The sequence below is a fragment of the Pangasianodon hypophthalmus genome, chromosome 3 (genome assembly GCF_027358585.1).
Source record: "Pangasianodon hypophthalmus isolate fPanHyp1 chromosome 3, fPanHyp1.pri, whole genome shotgun sequence".
Taxonomy (NCBI): Eukaryota; Metazoa; Chordata; class Actinopteri; order Siluriformes; family Pangasiidae; genus Pangasianodon; species Pangasianodon hypophthalmus.
The window spans coordinates 26,191,074-26,206,501 of record NC_069712.1 but is presented as its reverse complement, the minus strand read 5'-3'; the positions used below and the strand labels follow the sequence as shown (position 1 = coordinate 26,206,501).

Genomic DNA, 15,428 nt, shown 5'->3' with positions numbered 1-15,428 from the left:
AATCTATCTTGGAGAAATGATTGCATTTATACATAAATTCCTCTCAGACCTCCTGTATTGGTTTGATCAAACTGATTTCAGTGCATCTCACGTGTGTTTACACTATCAGCTGTAAGTGGATAATTCCATCTGGATATACAATAATTCTAATGCTGATGTTTCATTGATTTGCTCGCCTTTCCAGATGTTGTGCAATCGTGGGGCAGCGTGGTCACTACCGCATTTAGCTTCCACAGAGTTGTACCTAATGGTCAAAAATTAGAACTGCAAAAAAAAGCTAATAGAAGCCCATTGGGACGAGAATCGTGCAGTTCCGTGCTCAAGGGGACGAGCAGAGGACAGGACAGTTAATGTCAGGGTTGCCAGATTGAGTTCGTTTAAAAATACTCTGTGGCCAGCAAGATCTGGCTTTATAGCAAATAATCAGAATTAAATCTAATACATTTCCACAAAAAGGTGCAGACAGTAAGTGCAGACAGTGTGTCTTTGATGTACATAATCATTTCTATTGTTAGATATATAGCAAAGATTGGGAGAGGGAAAGGGGGGTTATGGAGTGAGTAATATCTGTACCTCAGAAATACGTGTGAAATACTTTTTCTCAAAGGCTGATAAGAAAAGGGCGTCTCTTTAATCTCTATCCAGATATGATTCTGACGATGAAGACACATAGTATGCTAATGGCACAAAAAATACAGTGTACACCTCCAGGCAGACTACACTGGTAAAGCATTAAGAAATCTTCTATCTGGTTATATCTGGTTTTATGACGTGAGCTGAGCTGTTGCTGTTTAACTGTCAGTGTTTAGGGTTATAAAGCTTTAAATTCTCTTTTGTAACAGCTTATCACTTAAAAGTGTTAATAGATTTCTAGTCTGGTTAATTTTTGTTCTTTGGCATTATTTCCTTGCCAGTGTTCACCTGAAAATATCCCTTAGTTACCCCGAGATCTGATGAGATCTGGCCTTAAAGTCTTTCCAGCAAAAAAAAGGGACACTGATTTAGAAATATTATCCAGCTCTATTTAATCAGTGCCAAATCATGTTGGATTGCTCTGATAGGGAAGGGAGTTTAATATACAAAGTATTTGCCTCATAATTCAAAATAAAAGTAGTGCTATGTCAAATGTTTAGTTTCAGGTCACCCCCTTGTGGTCAGCAAGAGACGAGCACCACACATTATTAAAATCAGACTGCTTTCAGATTTGCAAATGAGTAATATTACTGATACATGGTGCATGCTGAGCTCCTGACCTTCATGGCAGCCATTGCCTGCACAGTGAGAGCCAGACGGGTCGGGGTGAGAGCGGCGAGCATGGCGTTGAAGCGACTGCCTTTACTCTGAATGGGAGAAGAGTACTGCCCATCAGCTGACACTGAACCAAACCTGTGTGAGACGTTAACATTTCATTTATTTTATTTACCACAGAGACCAATTTGTGGTCAGCAAATTTCCATACAATATATTAATACATGAAACAGGTTATTTCTGACAGCTAAGGGTTCCATCCCAGACCTGCACACAAAAGCTACAAATGTAATAAGGTCTGTAATATGATCACACAAAATTAATATTAATTTTAATCACACATTAAAAAAAATCCGTGGAACAGCCACTGACTATTTAAAGGAAGGATTGAAATCTTGTACCAAATGTTTTATTTGACTTTTATCCTATCTCACCATTCCCAGCATGGGCATTATTGTCTCTCACCATTCCAAGATTTGGAACAAAAAAAGCCATTGTTATGAATTTATGAAAAAGTTATGAAAACTGTCCCTAGTGAAACAGATCCTCTCTACAAACGAAACAGGACAAAGTTGTGTATGTTCAGCTGGGCCCCTACCCATTACACTATTTCACCATTTCACCAAGGGGCATATCAGCAACTTCAATTTATTCTACTGATTCTTCCTGAGCGTAATTTCAGAGGCCGATCAGACGATGAATACAAACAATCTTGGTCATTTTTTTCAAGCTAGAAATCTTTTCAAAAAGCCAAAATGATTTTCACAATAGTTCTCTGACATCACTATCGTTCAGCAGCAATATTCAGCCCAACAATGTTCTTATAATTCTTGAGGAGCATCATCATTCATCTCAACAACACTTAGCTGGAAGAAAAATGCCAACTCCAACTCCAAAATAGTATGGCAACACAAGTGCAATCGGTGCACACATGCATTCAGCAATCATGAATGACAGTAATGAATGTTTTCATTTCATTCATCATGTCCATAATGGTTTTCGTTCAGCAACAGGCCAACATTAAAATTTGAAAGCAAGGGCTGCACAAAATACTGGAGTGTGATTATATTCCTCTATCTTGTAATTCTGTCCGTCATACAACGGTCAAATAAAAAATCAGGGCCTAGGAAAAAAATTAGGAGGACAAAGTTGTTTACTTTAACCAGCAAGACATTTAGTGTGTAAGGTTTCTCAGCTCTTCCTTCATTATCACAGGTAATTAAAATGGTCAAATTTCATCTTGTCAATATTAATAGTGGGGAAAAAATCCACTAATGGAATAAATTACTTCAAAAGGTTGCATCCACTGAATGTACGTAACCTGCCGTCTGGATTGTCTGAGGCTGGTCAGGACGCTCACAGCACACAATAAACAGTTTTGAAATTTGTTAGATATTATAGCCATCTATAAAATCAGAGCAATATAGCAATCATCATCATAACATGCTATTTCTCTGTGTATACAATAACTGAAAATAAACTATTCTATGGACACTATATGGTCAAAAGTTTGGATATCCCATTCCAGATCCTGCTTTCATGGATCTTGCTTTGTGCACAGGAGCATTGTCATGCTGGAACTTGTTTGGGCCTCTTAGTTCCAGTGAAAGGAAATCTTAATACAACAGCATACAAAGACATTCTAGAAAATTCTGAGCTTCCAACTTTGTGGTAACAGTCTGCTGAAGGTGCACATATGGCTGTGATGGTCAAGCGTCCGCATACTTTTGGCCATACAGTGTATTCTGTATATTCCATACACAAACTCTGATACACACCAAGTGGTGGTTAATAAACACGATAAAGGGGATGAATATACTCACTTGTGCAGCAGGTTTTCCCGTGGTATCCTGACATGATCAAATATCAAGATACCATTGTCAACGCCATGTAGGCCTTAATAAGAACACAAAAAAAAAGAAACCATTTTCCGAGCATTCTAGAAGAACTGTTAGTGTTTCTTTTTAAGATTATATTAATTTCCCCCACCTTCTTTATGTTCCATATCAATTGCAGTCACTCCTAGACACATGACCCCATTCTGGTCTCGTATTGGCACAATGAAACAGTGAGGACCTGAGAGAAAATAAGAACAAATGCACTTTAAATATGTTTCATGGGTGGAAAATGTGAGCAATTCTATGATAAAATGCAGTGTTCCTTTGCCAGCTTCTACACTGCAAAGTCTATTGGGTTTAACTTTCAATTCTTCATATAAGAAAAAAGAGAAATATGGCCTAATATATATATATATATATATATATATATATATATATATATATATATATATATATATATACTTATATATATATATAGATATATACTTATGCTACGGCAAGGAGCAGTTAAAGCTCACAGTGGGCAATGAACATGTAAAATGATAAAGTACGAGCATTAAGAGCATTATTATCCTCCTGCAGGTGATTGAAGTTTGTTCACTACATTTATAATCTTAACCTGCTACCTAGAGAACATCATCAGAATGTTCAGTGGTGGATTTCATAAGACTTTACAAAAACAATCTTCTGAAATGAAATAAAAGCAAAAATGCACATATGCAAAGGCAATGTGTGTTATTTGGAGCTCAAATACAATTAATACAATTAAACACAATTTTCTGCTTAATGTGAGCAATCTCATTTATATTTATATATATATATAATATAATATAAATTTATCCACAATACTTTTCCATGTTAGAATGGAAACATTCCATGTTGGGAATGATTTCTGATAGAATAAAGGGAAATATTTCCACCAGTTATTTAATTGGAACATTTGAATGGTTATGTATAGCGTTTATCTTACGATTATTTTTGCCTGTTCTCTTAAATAGGTGCTAATGATCCCTGAGTTGGAAATAATAATGGTTCATGTCAATGATCCCACTAATGTTAACTGTTAGACTATTCAGAAAGCTTGACAGATTGAACCTTCTAGGAAGAAGAAGAAGTTCCTATATCTGTAACATGTGATGCACCTTTTCGGTCATACATACCATGGCATTCTCCGTTAATCATGAGCTGTGCAAAAACAGCAGCATAGTTTCCTTTCATTGCATTTCCAATGTACATCTTCTGTGCATTTTCACAAGGTGTGTTGATAACAAACTCCTGATAAGTCATCGAGACAAATGAGAAACAGTCAGCGATGATGAACACAAACTTATTTATGAACAGCAGTGTAATAGTAATAGTAACCCTGGTGTACTATGCATTAGTGCTGTAACACAGAAACCCAGATACAGTACATCGCTCCTTTGAATAATGATGACTGACTGAGATCCAGCTAATATGAATGCATTTGCATAATGCTAATGAATCAGTTCTCATTGTTTATTATTGTCATCTATCATATATTATATCTATAATCTATTACTATTACTACTAACTATTATTTCTTGCATATTTTCAACTTTCATTCCAAGAATAAAGGCAATTTTGAGCTTTAGTCCAACAACAAATAAAAGTGTAAAGGTCAGCTAACACACGCTTAGCTTTCCCCCAGATTAACAGTGTAGCTGAGGGAGCAGTTAATCAATAGCTAAAGGAATTTACCTGTGTTGAAGGGTCATAGTGAGCCTCAGTGAGTATGCCCCGCACATTACTCCCATGACCTCTTTCTGTCATGGCAAACATCCCAGTGAATGCCAACTCCTACAAATTAGGAAAAGTAGAGAGAGAGTTTAACATAACATATGCTAAGATAGATAAAACTCTCCTAAGAAAGGCATAGATATATTAGAAATGACAAGACAAGAGTATGTTCCCCAGATGACATAATCACCCAGGCTTTCTGTCTCGGCAACATGCAGAGACCAACTGCAAATAACATTAACTCAGAAATAATTACATTTCCCAGAAGACAACATTTCATGTCAGCTGCTGGCCCTACATCTCCGTAGAGACTGAATATCTCCCATATCAACTATCAACACTTTTACATCAACTGTCAGCTGGAATTTCCATACATCTACCAAATGTTTTTAGGTAAATACCAAGTCATTCCTTATTGTAGTCACTTCACCCTTCATTCCAAGGCCCCTAGTAGTGGCTGCATAGCATCTTAGATGCAGTACTAACTTTAAAAAGTAAAAATGTAAAACAATTCAAAATAAATTTGGTTAAAACAGTGGGGTATGGTTGCAGCAAATATAAATTGAGCTGAGTAAATGTATAATCTGAACAATACATTAGCCAATGACGGTTCTGATAAAGCCTCTAAAGCAGAGATGCTGCCCACATGCTTGGAAAGCTTAAATGGTAAACAGTTTCAATTAATATTTCAAAGAAAACTAAACGGCCAGCACCCTGCAGTTAGTGTTTATTTACTCAGCACTTATGAAAATGTTAATGGGTTTGTTAGTAACACAGCTGATTGACTCGGCTATTTGTTTCAGTCCCTATGTGTGTACACATTGACTAGGTTTATGTTATTACCATTAGCTACTATTTAACTACATCCCCGAGATCGACTGAAGAAGTGTTTAACTTGGCTACATTGCATTGCTTTTAGCCAGCTGTAACAGGAAGTCATTAACTAGTTATTCACTGTGGCTATGCAACTTGATGGGGAAATGATATGTTTAATGTGTTAAATACACAAAAGCCTTAGAATCCCTATGTTGTGCAATAAAAAGATTATGTCATACTTCTACATTGGAAAGCGCAGATGTAAGATGGGAACCCAAATCCTTTGGTAACCTCTACCAGGATGCAATAGATTTCTACCTGAACATCATTTTGGCCACCAAATGCCCCTAGCATTCACTGTGTTTAAATGCTTCAAGTAATGTGAGATTATGGAAGACTTCACTAGGGCTCAGAACTCTACCAATTTGTACCACTGTCCAAGTTACCCAGTATCTTCCACTGGTAGTGCAGGATGTGGTTGACAAAAATGGGGCACTAGTAAAACAATCCTTCAGTGATGGAAATGCTTTGGACACAGCATTAACCCATTTTAAATTCTTGGGTCTTCCCTAGAACATGGTGAGATTAGTGACCGCATAACTGAAGCCCCAAAGGACACTCCTCAAGAAGTTGGCAAGTGGTAGGAATCTCCTTGACACTCTGGGGTTGGGGTCAGGAAGTAACAGTCTGGATTTTTCCATCTTAACCCTGCTATGCAATCAGAATAATGCTAATAAAGCTTATTGAAGGGCTGTGGAATTTGCAGTTTGATGTACTGTAGGACCAGTTTTCTTTGACAGAAGAAAAGATAAGGATATCATCTAAGTAGACCAAAACAAATTTATTCAGGAACTCACAACGTCCCTCATTACTAAAGGCTTGGAAAAGTGAGGAGTGAGGAAGCATAATTATTGACCAGCTGTGAAGGCTGTCGTTCATTCTTCTCCCTCCCAGATATGTACGAGGATGTAAGCACTGCTATGATGGTGTTACAAGCCCCAGTAATAAACGCAAGGTCAAAGACCCATGTCATTTTTCTTCATGATAAAATAAGCCTTCTACTGCAGATGTTACAAATGTACAAATGCAGATGTTACAAATGTTACTCAATGCTAATGTAATTCTGTTATGTATTTGTCCAGTTAGTGTAGTAAACAAATACCACCAGAAGCATTCAACTCTACTACACTCACAGAAGCATTCAAGTTGTGGCTCAATGGTTAAGGCTCTGGGTTACTGAGCAGAAGGTCAGTGGTTCAAGCCCCAGCACCACCCTTGAGCAAGACCCTTAACCCTCTCTGCTCTAGGCATCCTGTATCATGGATGAGCCGGCACTTTGACCTTAACAAGCTGGGATATGTGATGAAAAGAATACTGAGACAAAAACAGGCTGCTACTTCTTCTATTACTTGATCTCAGAGCAGCATTTGATACCAAAGATTATTAGAATAATCTTCCATTCATATAGGAACATTTTGTTGCAGTCTTATTTGACTGACCACTATCAGTTTGTAAATGTTAATGACTTCTTCATACATACAAAAGTCAATTTTAGTGTTCCACAAGACCCTAGGCCCACTGCTTATTTACCCTATATATGCTACCCCTGGGTACAATTATTCATATACATGGTATTAGCTTCCACTGCTATGCTTATGACACATCTACTAAAACTAGATGACAGACATCAGCTTAATAAAGTTGAAGTATATGTAAAGGTCTTTAAACACTGGATGCTACTTAATTCTCACAAGACAGGAGTACATCTACTAGGGCCGCAGGCAAATAGAAATAAACTCTATGATTATGTAGTAACTTTGGCTGGACCATGTTGTGATTAGTCTCCAGTCTCATGTCTGAAGCTCATGGAGATAATGTTACTAGGATATTATCTCAGATTCATCTCAATAACATTGTTATATTGCTGTCTGGATGTCCCATTAGGTGCACAAATAAGCTCCAGTTTATCCAGAATGCAGCAGCCAGAAGAGTCCTTAATAGAACCCGAAAGTTTTACCATATTACACCAATTTCATCCACACTGACTGCTGCATTGGCTCCCAGTAAAATTTCACACTCATGATAAAATACTACTAATGACCTTTAAAGTACTGAATGGTCTCACCCCAGAGTATCTATATTTTTTATTTGTTATGATCCAGCACAACTGCTTCAATCAAATGGTGCAGGCTCTTTATCAGTAACTAGAATAATGAATACTATAGCTGGGGGTAGAGTTTGTTTTCCTACACAGCACCCAGCTGTATTTCACATCCTTCCAATTAGTGTTTGGGATGCAGACACAGTCTCAGTCCTGAAGTCTGTGTAGTCTGTGTATTTGTGTAGTCAGGCATTTTGTTAAATAGCTTTTCTCTTAGATAAAGGTGCAGATCTGGGGGGTCACGGGCATAGAGAGTTTTGGAAAACTGTAATGTTTTGGTGCTGCTTACTACTTAGCACTTAGTACTGTTTGCCTTTAATGTTCTAAACAGTATACTGTAATGACTTATAATACCACTATTTGGTGTTGCCCAGAAGAGGATGGATTCCCTCTTGAGTCTGGCTCCTCCTAAGGATTCTTCCTCATGTCACCTCAGGAAGTTTTTCTTCCACTGTCAGCTTATGGTTTGCACATTAGGGACCCAAATCGACAGCTTCTGTAAATCTGCTTTGACACAATCTCTATTGTAAAATTAATTAATTAATTAATTAATTAATTAATTTAATTAGCTGCTCAGACACTGGATGATTGGTACGTCTCTGAATGTCTGCTCCAGTTGCGGAAATATTTGCAGTAGGACCATCTGAGTGGTACCAAAGGGTGACAGTCCAGTCCAACACTCTTCCAGTGAACAATGTGGTGATAATGATAATGATGTGATACAGTGCTAATGAGGGATAGTTCATCAATATCTCAGGAATAAAGTTGGGGAACACTAGTAAAAAGGAGATGAAGTCTGTAAGATGAAGTCTTTAAAAAGCATAAAGTAAAGTAAAGCATATCATCACTGGACTCTGGAGCAGAGGAAACGTGTTCTCTAGAGTGATGAATGTATAGTGCCAACAGTAAAATTTGGTGAGAGAGGGATAATGGTCTGGGGTTGTTTTTCAGGGTTTGGGTCTCTTAATCCCAGTGAAGGGTAAAGTTAATGCTACAGCATCCAAAAGCTTTTTAGACAATTGTATGCTTACTACTTTGTGGCAACAGTTTCGGGAAGGCCTTTTCTTATTAATTGCTGTTGTTGCTCCTCTTTTGGCTGACCCCGTTAGGGGTTGCCACAGCAGTGTTTGGTCCGCGTGTTTGATTTGGCACAGTTTTTAAACCAGATGCCCTTCCTGACGCAACCCTCCCCAGTTTTATCCGGGCTTGGGACTGGCACTGAGAGCACACTGTTGCACACAACCCCAGTGGCTGGGGTTGGTTCCCTGGCTGGAAATCAAACCCGGGCCGCAGCAGCGAGAGCGCTGTGGCCTAACCACTAGTCCTCCAGGGACCCGCCTTTTCCAAAGACCGACAGACAGACAGAAAGAAAGAAAGAAAGAAAGACATCCAAGCATCTTTGAATAACTCAGGTGTGTGATTCGACATTCAGGTCCTCAGACCAAAGCAGTACTTCACAATGCCTTTTTTTTCCCGGTATGTTAAATGAATATACTACTTAAATGAAGTATGCAGTCCGGGGCATTAATCTTCACATTTACAAATGCTGACACTAATCAAACTGCATTACCTATATTTTAATATGAGGGTGGAGTTTGTATTTTCTCTTTTTATTGTTATTATTACCTATACTACTCTACTTGTACCATTACTGATTACATGATGTTGACCTTGATTATTTAATTGCAAGTAGCTAAAATAAAATATGGGCAAATGTTTGTGGACACCTGTCCAGCACATTCATATGTGCTTTTTGAACATCCCATTCCAGATTTAGTCTGCCTATGCTGTTATAATAACCTCCACTATTCTGGGAAGGCTTTCCACTAGATTTTGGAGCATGGCCGTGGGGATTGTGGCCCATTTAACCACAAGAGCATTAGCGAGGTCAGGCACTGATGTTTGGTGAGGAAGCCTGAGTTCTTCCACTCCAACTTTGGCAAACCATGTCTTCATGGAGCTCACTTTGTCATGCTGGAATAGGTCTGGGCCCTTTAGTTCCAGTGAAGGGAAATTGTAATGCTACAGCATTACAAACACATTCTATATAATCATGTGCTTCCAACTTTGTGGCAACAGTTTGGGGATATATACGGGTGTGATGACGAGGTATCCACAAAACTTAATAGTATATACCTGTATATACTATTTTATACACACACACACACACACACACACACACACATATATATATATATATATATATATATATATATATATATATATATATATACACACACACTTAATAGTATATTTATAGAAAATAATAGCCAAATAGTAAATTTGCTTTACAAGCACTCTGACAAAACATGAGTACAAATACGCCAAAGTTGAAATCGATGAATAAAGAAACTGTGGACTGTATATTTGACTGTATGCAGCCGCTCTTTGCTTGCATGACTGTACAATCATATTTTTGTAACACTTAAGCAATTTAGAGTGTACTACAATGTACCAAAAATCCTCTAGTCTCACACTTAGCCAGTACTTGTCCTGTAGGCCATACATTGTTTCTAAATATCAGCAACAAAAAAGCAAAGTCCTGTTTGTGTCTAGAACTCCCTGTGAATGGTTGTTACTAAAGAACCCATAACATATTAGAATTAGAACGAGCACATAAATATATACCTGTGATTTGCCTTGCAGCTGGCACTATTGTCAGAGCTGCTGTTATAAAAAATTAATCAACACCATCTGACCAATCAGAATTGAGAATTCAGTAGTGCCGTGGTGTAATCAGAAACATAATACAGCCATTGCAAGATTATCACAAGCAACCAGTCATTATTGTTAAAGGGCTTTGTGAATAGGAATTACAAGTCAGTCATAGCACAGGACATGGAATTTGTCATATGATTTGGAAAAAATAATACATCACGGAAGATGAACTTTTTTCTCATCAATAATAATGAGTCACTAGTAGAATGTCAGCAGAGTGAAGGATACCCAGGGTGGTTAGCAGCTAGAAAAATGCCATATATTTAGTGTGGATTATCCACCAGAAATCCATAAATATTTGCTCATTAACAAAGTTTTTGTTACTGCAGCTATCTGGCACAGTATACTGGAGTCAGCACATAATGGATATGAGTTCAAATTGCAGACTTTCAGCTTTAATTTGAGGGTATTTCCATCTAAATTGGGTGAGGAGTGTAGGAATTACAGCACTTTATATATGTGGCCCCCCTCCCCCACCTCTTTTTAAGGGACCAAAAGTTTTTGGACAATTGGCTACTCAGCTGTTTCATGGCCAGTTGTGTAATTATTTCACTTACAAGTAAGCAGATAAAAGATCTACAGTTGAAGTTCAAGTGTGGCATTCGCATTTGGAATCTGTTGCTGATTCCAAAGAGCTGTCACTGCCATCATGAGGCTGAAAAATCAAAACAAACCCATAAGAGGGATAGCAAAACATTAGGTGTGGCCAAATCAACTATTTGGTACATTCTTTACAAGAAAAAAAAAGAAGACACTGGTGAGCTCAGGAATACCAAAAGCCTGGAAGACCAATGGAAAACAACTGTGGTGAATGATAGAAGAATTCTTTCCCTTGTGAAGAAAAACCCCTTCACAACAATTGAGCAGAACAAGAAACCCCTCCAGGAGGTAGGTGTATCTGTGTCAAAGTCAACAATCAAAAGAAGACTTCACCAGAGGAAATACTGAGGGTTTACCACAAGACCAGATTAGAGTTTGCCAAAATAATCTAAAAAAATCATGTACAGTTCTGGAACAATATCCTATGGACAGATGAGACAAAGATCAACTAGTACTTGATGATGGGAATAGAAGAGTATGGAGAAAGGAAGGAAATGCTCATGATCTGAAGCATACCACCGTATCATATGGTGTAGGCATGTATGGCTGCCAATGGAAGTGGTTCCCTTGTATTTATTAATGATGTAACTGCTGACAAAAGCAGCAAGATGAATTCTGAAGTGTATAGGGCTACATTATCTATTCAGATTCAGCCAAATGCTTCACAACTGACTATACGGGGCTTCAAACTGCAGATGGACAATGGCCCAAAGCGTCCTTTGAAAGCAACCCAAGACTTTTATAAGGCAAAGAAGTGGAATACTTTGCAGTGGCCAAGTCAATCACCTGACCTTTATCCAATTGAGTTGCATTTCACTTGCTGAAACCAACAAATGAAGGTAAAACACCCCAAGAACAAGCAGGAACTGAAGACAGCTGCAGAGTTTCGCCAGGTAAGAATCCCAGTGTCTGGTGATGTCTATGGATTCCAGACTTCAGGCAATCACTGACTGCAAAGGATTTTGCAACCAAGTACTAAAAATTACAATTTAATTTACGATTATGTTAGCTTGTCCAATTACTTTTGGTCCCTTAACTTTTGGTTAAAAAAAGGGGGGACCACTTATAAAATGTGCTGCAATTCCTACATGTATACCCTTAAATTAAAGCTGAAAGTCTGCACTTTGACCTCAAATTTATTTAAATTCTATTCAAAATTATTTAATTTCAACTACAATATACTGTGGTACTCATATGAAATAAGAATAACTGTCAATGTCTAAATATTTATGGATCTTACTGTACATGTAAATTAATCAGAGAGTCAGTATTTCTTAGTAAGTGTGTCATTTGAAGTCCAAAGGTCTCCAAATGACATGCAGCCAAAACAAACACAGTTCACTACTGAAGCATTTTTTTGTATATTTCTGATGTAAATTTCTGTGAAGAACAAATATCCAGTGAAATACACCATAGAGAAAGACATAAGTCCAGGGATTAAATCGGAAGGGACTGCAAAAGATACACCTTCGGTTTATGTGAACAAGTGGAGCTGATCTTTGGGATTATACTTTTATAGAGATTATGGCATGGAATAATACTAATGTAATACAGTTTCTTACTGCTTTATAGAGAAATGCTTTCATTTGAAAATGTTTTTCTCCAAATGCAGCAAATGTTAACTGCTGTTTATTAATGTTTGATCATTAAAGCAAAATGTTACGTTTGCTAGGTTTGTTTAAATGCTTTATATTTTGATATAATTTTGATGCCAATCATGATAAACAAGAACTACTGTAAACATAAAGTCTGGCCTCATAATTGTAGTTAGTTAAATGAAGCCCTTAGACATACATTTTTTTAATCACATCTCCATTATATCAGTGTTAAGAGCATATAAAGAGGATGGTACAGTTCTAGCAATGTTGGTATCCGTCTCTACATCATAAATCCCAATTTTAGCCCTAATCAAAACAGATTATATTCCATAATCTCTCTATACCCAGAATTCACTGTGAAACGTACGGCTGAAAGTGAGACAAACCAAATGCTGTAGCATTCCAAACCAATTTACACACTGTTTTGCAAATGAAACAAGACAGGCAGGACAATGTGTGGTATTTGACACTCACTGTGACAGGCACATATAATTTCTCCACTTGCTCTGGACTGCCTAGGTTGGTGACAGCCCCACCATATAGTCCACACACAACTCCCATCTGCAGGTCAGAAGAAGTGGTATAGTAATATCACATAGCTGAATGACTGCAAAGCCAAAGGAATGCAAATACAGTCAGAAAATGCAAATAAGACACCACTAAACATGCCCGTTCAAATGCTTTGCATAGACACGTATGTTACAACAGGTGAAGGAGGCTGTAGGAGACCATATTAAACAAATATTGCCACCATACTTTAAATTCTCCTCTCCAGGCTTAATGCCATAGCCTGAAAGATACACTCTATGGCCAAAAGTATGTGGACACCTGACCATCATGCCCATATGTGCTTTTTTTTTTGTTTGTTTTTTAAACATCCTATGCAAATGTTGGTCACCCCTAGAACAGCCTCCAGCTTTCAGGAAGACTTTCCACTAGATTTCGGAGCATGGTGGTGGGAAATTCTGTCCATTCAGCTACAAGAGCATTAGTGAGCTCAGGCACTGACGAGGTGAGGAGGCCTGGTGCTCATCATAAAGGTGTTCAGTGGGGTTGAGATCAGAGCTCTGTGAAGCAACTTAGGTTTTTCTACACCCACCTTGGCAAACCATGTCTTCATGGAACTTGTTTTGTGCACAAGGGCCCTATCATGTTGGAACATGTTTGGGCCTCTTAGTATCAGTCAAGGGAAATTGCAATGCTACAGCATCCAGTGGCATTATAAACAATTGTGTGTTTCTAACTTTGTGCCAAAGGTTTGGGGAAGAGCCACATATGGGTCGTGATGGTCAAGTGTCCACAAACCTCTTCTCCATATGTTGTACATGTTACAATATAGGTTTTCAAACCCAGTCCAAACGCAGCAGACTTCCATTTTTTCTAATCTGAACACTAACTGGTGAATTATCGAGATCTGGATCTGTTTGAAGCAAAATTCAATTAGTGCAATGGTAATGCATTTTTACAGCTGGAGTAAAGAAGGCCTGCTATAGCGTATCTCTTTCAACAAGCAGACGAAATGTTAGAAAGCACCACCTTCACTCCAGTGGCCATATCTGCAGAACAGATCAGCTCTGTGATGCACAGGCTCTTGCTTATGAAACCTTTCTTTCTTCCAGCAACCTACAAACAACAACAACAACAACAACAAAAATACATCAAGACTTGCTTATCACAAGTCCATAATGTTAGCTATGAACAGTTGCATGATTTGGTGTATTGCTCCTTCACCTGATCACTGAGATGGCGTTTCATTAGGGGGAGTTTCAAGACAAAGTGCAACCTGTGTACAGTCAGCTCTCTGCTCTGATCCAGAGTCAGGTCATAGCTAAATGGAAAACAAGGCATTTCAATGAAACACATTTGCTTAAATGAAAATACACTTTATAATTCATGCATCATTCATTCATTCATTCATTCAATCATTCATCATTTGTTCTTTTATCCTGGTGCAAGCTGAGCTGACTGAGCTGTTATAACAGAGCTGTTAGGTTAGGTTATGTTGTTAAATATCATATTGTTTGTCTATACACTACAGCATCATACAGTAGAGCTGAGATCCATCAATCTAACCATGTGTCAGTAAGAGACTGTGTTATACTGCTGCTCCTGTAGCCAGTGTGTGTCTACCTGCTGTGCTGGAACAGCTCACATCTGGAAATTTCCTCCCGCAGGGTGTCTTTGGTCTGCCAGAAATCTCCATCAAGATATCTGGAAAGGCTGGTAGCGAAATATTTCTGAGACATGTGGGAAGACAGCGGTGATCTCCTGTGACTTTTCCGACGGTCCCTTTCTTTTTTTTTTTTCACATTTCACTTCCGTGTTTTGATGATGTCACGTCAGCGCATACTCGTAACGCGTACTCGTAACGATTCGTGTAAAGAGCGAGAAAAGCAGCTCAGAAAGGCGGGTTCATGTGAAACAGGTTCAGGTGGAGCTTGTGCTTTGCTTTAGCTCACTTTGCTTTAGCTCACTTTGGTTAAACCTTTTCAGACTTTTCTGAAAAGTCTCCATGTGCTCAGTTTACATACATACATACATACATACATACATACATAAATAAATAAATAAATAAATAAATATGGTCATCCTTCATTATTTTCCTTGACCTTACCTTATCCTATACAGGGTCACAGGGTCACCTGGAGCCTATCCCAGGGGCACTCAGGGCACAAGGCAAGGGTCAAGGGT

General features: G+C 38.2%; 1 protein-coding gene across 1 annotated transcript in view; it reads right to left on the bottom strand.

The window, feature by feature from the left end:
- The window catches only part of acoxl (acyl-CoA oxidase-like), a 45,544-nt gene extending 30,480 nt beyond the window's left edge, over nt 1-15,064 (bottom strand). The window contains exons 1-9 of the mRNA XM_053232884.1: nt 14,868-15,064; nt 14,469-14,565; nt 14,274-14,360; nt 13,212-13,298; nt 4,806-4,904; nt 4,247-4,361; nt 3,238-3,324; nt 3,072-3,144; nt 1,254-1,386 (exon numbers count right to left, since the gene is read on the bottom strand). Coding sequence (XP_053088859.1) covers nt 1,254-1,386; nt 3,072-3,144; nt 3,238-3,324; nt 4,247-4,361; nt 4,806-4,904; nt 13,212-13,298; nt 14,274-14,360; nt 14,469-14,565; nt 14,868-14,983 — 894 coding nt within the window. The 5' untranslated portion in view covers nt 14,984-15,064. The remainder of the gene's footprint in view (nt 1-1,253; nt 1,387-3,071; nt 3,145-3,237; nt 3,325-4,246; nt 4,362-4,805; nt 4,905-13,211; nt 13,299-14,273; nt 14,361-14,468; nt 14,566-14,867) is intronic.
- Between the last annotated feature and the right edge of the window lie 364 nt (nt 15,065-15,428).